This window comes from Hibiscus syriacus, unplaced genomic scaffold, assembly GCF_006381635.1.
Source record: "Hibiscus syriacus cultivar Baekdansim isolate YM2019G1 unplaced genomic scaffold, ASM638163v2 tig00116995_pilon, whole genome shotgun sequence".
Lineage (NCBI taxonomy): Eukaryota > Viridiplantae > Streptophyta > Magnoliopsida > Malvales > Malvaceae > Hibiscus > Hibiscus syriacus.
The window spans coordinates 1,037,395-1,045,454 of record NW_024063511.1 but is presented as its reverse complement, the minus strand read 5'-3'; the positions used below and the strand labels follow the sequence as shown (position 1 = coordinate 1,045,454).

Sequence of the window (8,060 nt, the reverse complement as noted above, 5' to 3'; positions counted from 1 at the left end):
CTGCATGTGTTAACTTATTTGATTTTGATGATTTAGCAGTTGAAGTAGACGAATCTTGCAGGTTTCGGTTAATATCAGCCTTCAATTTCGGGTATATGTTCTTCCGGTAAAACGATATTAGGTATTGTTTAGTGGAATTTTGATCATCAGGTTGGTATACTCTGCCATGATTTACATCAGGGGCCATACTTGCTTGTACAAAACAGTATTGAATTGCAGGCTGTGTTTGCAATTGTATAATGTTAAAAGGAAAAACAACAAAGTTGGGAGTTTTGGTTATGCTTATCATTAGCCAGATCAAGGAGAAAATCAGCAGGGTTCAAAAAATCGAAACAAGGTGTGAAACCAATGGAGCTGAATATTCTATGGCCTCATCTGCTTGCCCGCAATAAATCGTATACCCTTCGGAAAGCACCAGCACCTTATCGAATATCCTGTACAAACCACTCGAAGGCTGGTGGATGGTGGTGATGACGGTCCTGCCACCGAGTGCTAAGCATCGTAAGGTAACCATAATTCGGTGTACGGTGGTCGAGTGAGTCCCGAAGTGGGCTCATCCAGCATCAACAAACTCAGGTTCACTAACATCTCCAGGCCAATACTGACACGTTTACGTTCCCCACCCGACACGCCCCGAAGAAGAGGCCCTCCCACAACATTGTTCCCACATCTAGCTAACCCAAGTTCCCCTATAATCAATTCAGCTTGCTCAATCTTTTCTTGCGTGGTAAGCTTCTTCGACACGGTGAGGTGGGGATACAACACATCGTCTTGAGCTACGAATCCTATTCTGCGTTTCACGGAGCTGGAGAATGGTCGACCATTATACGTCATGGTACCAGACAACTTCCCAGTTAAACGACCTGCAAGAGCAGTGAGGAGGGTGGTTTTACCACTACCAGAGGGGCCAAGCATTTCCAGTAGCTCACCGGGTTGAACCACACCGCAAACGCCATTCAGTACACTTGTGGAGTTGTGGTTGTGGCATTGGAATGGATGTTGTAGGCCAATTCTTCAAACTGCAACCAATACACATGTATGATTATCATGCATGTACTTAATCAAGTACTAGCCAAACTGATTAATGTGCGAGATAAAGAACCTTAAGAGTTACAGGACGTAAAGTTTGGGATAAAACCGAAAATGGAAGTGGAGTTGGGGGCTGTTGTCGGGATACGATTGGGACGAAGTTGGTGGTCGGAGCAGATGGTTCGGCGTGAACGGAGAAGTAATTCTCCGTCAACCGGCTGGTTGTGAGCATGATACTGGCAGGACTATTATGGATGGTGATGTTGCTACTTTCTTGCTGAGGGAGCACCATTTTGTTTGATTCACAAGGCAGGAGAATTAGATATAGGGTTGGTGATATTCAATAGAAATGATATTTATATCTTTTATTTTATATTTAACGACAAATGAATATGTGGTGTGAGGAGAACCCAATTTTTACATCTATTATTTTTATTAGATAATAACTTTATTTTTGGATTTCTTGGACAGAAATTAAATTAAAAAGATTCCGTAGAATGCTTTTTTCCTTCTAATGATAAACAAAGGCTTCATTTATTTGTATTTATTTTTTAAGTTTCAAGATATTATAGGGTAAATTTATTATTGAGTCACCCAATTTTTTGGTGATTTCATTTTGATTATTCAACTATTTTTTTTAAATCGTATTTAATGTTATATATTAGTTTTATTTTGATCATTACGTTAAAATATTAATTACTAGATAATTTTTTCAATGATTACATTACATTCATAACCCCCGCTGTCGACCGCAAACCCATGATCGTCAGATTTCTCTATCAACCATTCCCTTGTCGTCTCACTTAAATCCTTAAATATCTCAAAACCCTAATTCTTTAAATTTTAAATCCCTAATTCCCCTTTCAATTTCCACGTATGAATGTTCAACAATTAAATTGCAATTGAAGGCTACGATAGGTGATCTAGAAAACGCCCCGGTATGGGAGACCAAGGGAGGGGGGAAATAAGCTGCCTGGAAGAGAGCGAATTAGCGCCAAATGCACACATTGCGGCGAACGGAAGGGGCGCGTTTAGGGATAGATCAGGAGGATGTAATCTCACCTCCTAACAATTTTAAATTTTCTTATATTTTAGTTTTTTATATGTTTTACTTATTATCTAATTTTGTATCTTTGAAAAAATCAAAATTCTCTTATATTTTAGTTTTTAATATTTTTTATTGATTATCTAATTTTATACCCGAAAATTTTTTATATAACTTCTTAAGTTCACACCTCCTGTGATAAATTTTTGTATCAATCCCTAGATGCGTTTACACTTCAACGGGAGCGTGCTTAGACTTAGAATATTAATTTTCTTTTAAAAAATGTTTTTTAAATAATCTTTTTACTTTTTTAAAATATAATATTTAAAATGTTATACACTTATTTTAAACAAAAAAATTCTTTAAAAAAATCAATACGCTCATTTTTGTATAAATTTTTGTACCTATTATTAACTTTAGAAGTAGTCTATACACTTATTTCTCATTAAACCTTATCTTTTAAAAAAAATCAAAAAACCCACTTCAATTAATTAAAACGAATATATCCATATTTATTTAAACCGAAAACTATAGTCCACTAAATGTACAGAAAAAGCTTAGGGGCTTTCCCTTTCGTCGTTTGTGCTTGGCGTCCAACCCTATATCCAGCTCAGTTTGTAGAGCACAAGGTTCTTAATCTTGAGGTCGTGGGATCGAGTCCCATGGAGGGCATTTCATAATTCGGAGGTCTCTTACGGAAGCTGCTCTCAACCTGGTGTCGGGGTAGCCTACTATCTTACCTCCCCCTTACCCCATACATATGGGAAAAAAGGACAGCCATTTTTTATATATTTGAGAATATTTATCCAAAAAATACATTTGAGAATAAATGAATCAATTTTAAAAAAATTACAAACATGCCATTATCAGTTAAAATTTAAAATAAATGTATAGTGTTACTTAATATAATAATAGTTATAATTTCTAAATTTTATACATTTATATTATGTTGATTATGATTTAAAATAATTTGATGAATTTAATTATTTATATTTTAAATTTTCATAAATTCAATTTTTTATGATACTGTCGAATTAAATGAATTCGTCATATCAAAAGAGTAACTGAATAATTACATCATGCCATAAAACAAAATCAAGTTACCATTAAATCATTATTATATCAGAAAAATAATATAACAATTATGAGAGATGAACAAGTAATTTAGAAGAACAAATATTAAATTGATAAGATTTTAAAATATTAAGAGTTAAATTTATTGAATTGGTTTAAATTATGATTAAATTGATAGAGTATGTGAATTTTAGAGACTAAAACCATTATTATATCAGGATCTATAATTATTTTATCCAATATTTAAAGGTAATGACTTGAAATTTTTAGAAGGAGAAAAATGACCTATTTATTATTAAATACAAAATTAAGTGACCTGAAGTGTAATTTACCTTATAAATTCAGTGGGGTTTGATTAATTAACTTTTCGGTTGGTTATCAATCTGTGCATCAGTCACGGCCCAATTTCGCACCACCAAAGACCTATCTTTTGAGGCCTCTGCTTTCAGCTTATAATTATTTTAATGCATTACTGTTTACTCCTTTGCTTAATCTTGACTTGACAGCCTTCTTAAGCTACCTAAGTAAAATCATTATTATTAATACAAGTGGTTGGAGTGGTACAGGAAAAAAAATATACACTTTGTTGTAGATTTAGGTCAACTTCACTGGACATATCGCCATGGAATCCTGGTTTGTTGATCCGTGAATTAGGTCGGTCCCATGAATTCGAAGAAAAAATGGGTTAAACAAGCCATTTTTCCAACAATTTTTCATGCGGATGTGACTTAATCATGGCGAACCAAAATTCAGTCGGACTTTACTCGGATATCAACGCTGGAATTTAGGTTAAGAGGATAAATTTATAAAATTTTAAGAAAGACGGGACTTGTAAAATTATAGAGAATAAAAATAAATTATCAAACAAATATTAAAAAAAATAAAACATACGATAATTTTAAAATTTTAAAATAATCATCTCAATCGTCCCTCGGTTCATCTCGGACTCTACCCTAATCTAAAACTGTCTGCGGTAATCGTGGTGGGGGAGAGACACAAAAGCTTCGACCAGTCTTTCTTTAATCTCAAATTTTCAACAAAAGATGGTTGCATTTGCTGTAGCCTGTCTTATTCTTAGCTCACTTCCTTTTGCATGAAATGTATTGGCTCAGTGGTTACAATAGTCAGTGTTTGTAGGTATTAAGTTATGTAACTTTTTGACATTGATACTTCAATATATATACACACAGCTCATAACAAAATATATAATAGTAATAATTATACCAATCAAGGTAAGACTTAATTAATAACTCAACTTGAAATTTAAACTGAAATAATTAGCCCTCCTAATAATATTACTAAAGTAAGGAATTAATTGTATGGAATTAAAATTATAATACGAAGACTGTCAAAACACACTGGAGGTGGCCTAATGTATTGCTTGATCGGCAGTAAGTAGATGGAGCTTGGGCCTACGGTGGGTAGGCTACTTATTTTATTGCAGAGCACAGAAAAAGAACACAAGGGGATGGTGCTTATGGTGGGTAAAATTGGCCTGTCCATGACAGTTTCCAATGCGCGCAGTTTCGACAGTCAATTCTCCCATTCACTCTCTGGTTTTTACCCCACAACTCCCCTTATTTTCAGCGTACTCTGCCCCACATGACAAAGAAATTACACACAGCTATTGTCTCCTCTGATTCCCGCTATTCTCCTATACTTCTCTTCTACTCCCTTTCTCTCTCAGTTATGTTGTCCATTTGTTTACTCCTGTTATAGGTTAGGTGGGGCTGCTCAACTTCCCTTTTGTCAGGAGATAAATAGATTGGCACTCTCTGTTTATTTATATACACTACCTTCTCTCCTCACTCACCGGAACTTATTACTTGTTTTCTAGTTCTTTCTCGGTTCTTGCCTTTCCCATATGAAGATAATTGCTAAGAGCCCCCACGATTCTTCTTTCTCCTTCTCCAGGAGGTATTTCAACTGGAAAAAGAAGGTTGAAGATGATGATGACAACAACGAGGAAGAAATCCTAACCTTTAGTTCCTCGTCTCATTTTTGTGATGAAGCCAAGGAAGCAGAGGAGGTTCGAATCCCGGATCCACCACCGAGAAAGAAGCTGCCAATTGTGTCGGTTTCCAAGCTTCGGTCAGCCCTCGGTGTGTTCGGTAAGAACCGGTCTGTGTATCGATCGGGTTTAGGCACCAAAGTCGTGGGAACCCTGTTCGGATACCGGCGTGGTCACGTCCATTTCGCGTTTCAAGAAGAAGCAAAACTAAGCCCGGCGTTTCTAATCCAACTCGCAACACCAACTAGTGTTTTGGTCAAGGAAATGGCTTCCGGGTTGGTTAGAATCGCATTAGAGTGTGAGAAGAAGATGGGGAAGAAAGGGGTGAAGTTGCTGGAGGAGCCTGTTTGGAGGACATACTGCAATGGCAAGAAATGTGGGTTCGCAATGAGGCGTGAGTGCGGACCCGAGGAATGGAAAGTGCTGAAATCGGTGGAGCCTATATCAATGGGCGCGGGTGTGCTGCCGGGTAACTTGGATGGGAATGGAGATGGTTCCGAAGGTGAGCTGATGTACATGAGAGCCAGGTTCGAGAGGGTCGTAGGGTCTAAAGACTCGGAAGCCTTTTACATGATGAATCCGGATGGAGCCGGAGGCCCTGAACTCAGTGTTTTTCTGATTAGAGTTTAGGATCTTTTGTTTCGGTCCACTGAGTTTTAGGTTTTGTTGTTAAGCACAATGAAAGATGTACGTACAGTGGAGGTTTGCCTTTTTCCTTTCCATGTAGTTTGCCTTGCTTCATCCTAATAATGGAAATGACGAACATGGGTCATCTTGTTTCTTAATCATGGAGAGGATCGTGTTTCTTTGCCATGTTCTTCAATATATGCATATATTTTTATGAAATTTGGTGCTTTAATTTGTTTTATTTATATAATGGCGGCGATGTAAAACGATTTTGGTTCACATGATGGGGATTGTGTTCTCCCAAGCCCAAGCTATAAATGCAGAATGGAATGGCTCTGTGGTTTTGTCTTATACATATTGGATTTGATTTAAATTGAAATCAAACCAAAATCGCCCTCTTTTGTTTTGGTCGTCGTCGTCTTCTTCCCTTCATGTTCCTTTATCCGCTTATGTTGTGAATTTCAATTTTTTTACTCATCCCTACTCATACCTACCCAAGATCGTATTTTGAAGTGAGGGCAACAAGTGGATCCTCATTGTTGTCTTTGTTACAGTGAAAATGAGAGCATGAAACTTTGCTAAGCAAGTCTGGCAGAAGGTGCTCAAGATATGTAGTATGAGTAATGGACTAGACTCGTGAATTGGAAGAGGGGTGGATGAAAATAAAAACTAACCCCTTCTTACCTTAAATTAACTCATCAAAATATTAACTTACAATGAAAAATAGAACATAAATTCATCTGATCATGTATGTGTTAAAAACTCATCTACGTACACACATGTATGTGTATATATATATATATGCTTGTCGTCTATGAAACCCCTGTTTTGTTTTCTGCATCAGCGTGTGCAACTAGGCAATCTTCTGTCAACAAAATTCATACAAGCAACAATGAAAAAAAGAAGGGAAAAAAAGGGGAAATGATACAAGACTTTCCTGTCTACCAAGCAAACAGAATTGTTAGGTACACCAGAGGCTTTCGATTGATTAGACCAACCTGTATAGTATATACACGTTTGTTATTGTTAGAATTTGAATATATAATGGAAGGGTTCATGTTTTTTAATTCAATCCTCATCTTCCACTTGTTACTTTTAATTTGCCAACGCCAAAGGCAAAGTGATCAAATTTTCCAGGAAAAATGAGAAAGACTTTCTATAATAAATTTTCCAAAGCGTTGATAAATCAAAAATCAAAATTTCAACAGTCTTTGCTTCCTCCTCCAATCACTATATAACATAATTATAATTATTACTATAAATCCCCAAAGATCAAAGCCTTTGTTTTCTCTTCATCTTCAAATGGCTCCTTCCCTGCTACCCAAGCAAATTTCATTCACCAGACTACTTTCTAACATCATATATGTTGTCTTTCTAATTATACTTGTTGCCGGTTCTAGTTTTGCCACCAGGCCTGGTAAAACCACAGTCATCGGCGATGGAGTTTCACATGCCGTTTTCCCGAGAAAGTATGTGACGGGTTTCATATACCAAGGACAGATGTTCAACTTCTTCCCCAAAGGGTTACCTATACCACCTTCTGCTCCATCTAAAAGGCACAACTCGGTCGTGGATTCTACTCGAAACTGAGTCAACTGTCTGCAACAAAGGGTTTGTTCTGGTAAAAAAAAAACAAAAACAGAGCTCGTCCCTTTTAGTTTTAGGATTTCTGGGATTATTAGATATACATACATACTGTATGTTAAAAACAAATGCATATTCATGTACAGTTGGATGAAATGAATTTTCCTGCCTCTCTGTTTCAATGCAGTAGGTGAAGAAACTCCAATGGCTGCCATTGAAATCCAATGAACTGCAAAGCTTCTGTAGAAAAAGAAAACAAACCGAGGAAGATAAGATAAACCAAAAGAATAGCTTAAACCGAAACATGAAACTGATGCTTCCGCTGTTCATAAAGGCAGAATTCGTGATGCTCGTGTCATTCTTCAAGAATCTCGGGGTTGAGTTTTCGGATAATTTTTTGCTACATGGCGAGTCCGAATTTCCAAGTTCATGCATAGGCAGAGGTAGCGCACGTCAATGCCTTGGGGAATATAAATATTAAAAATACTTCACTAGTTCAATCTTATTTGTTTAATAGCCAATTTTTTTGTAATAATTATTAGTGTATAATTTATTAATAGATTAATTTAGATTAAATAATGTACATATTCACCATGGAGTTGATTCTTCAAATCTAATTCATTTCATTTATAACATTAGAATCCAAATCTTATATATTATTTAAAAGATCTATCATATCATCTCATTATA

General features: G+C 36.1%; 1 protein-coding gene and 1 pseudogene across 1 annotated transcript; one reads left to right on the top strand and one right to left on the bottom strand.

Moving 5' to 3' along the window:
• Nucleotides 1–242: 242 nt before the first annotated feature.
• On the bottom strand, nucleotides 243–1,327 carry LOC120193434 (annotated as a pseudogene).
• Nucleotides 1,328–4,892: 3,565 nt separating this feature from the next.
• LOC120193371 (protein MIZU-KUSSEI 1-like) lies at nucleotides 4,893–5,929 on the top strand. Its single transcript, XM_039195881.1, has one exon. It carries the CDS (start codon nucleotides 5,013–5,015, stop codon nucleotides 5,787–5,789), a length of 777 nt encoding a protein of 258 aa, XP_039051812.1. The 5' UTR covers nucleotides 4,893–5,012; the 3' UTR covers nucleotides 5,790–5,929.
• The last annotated feature ends 2,131 nt before the right edge of the window (nucleotides 5,930–8,060 follow it).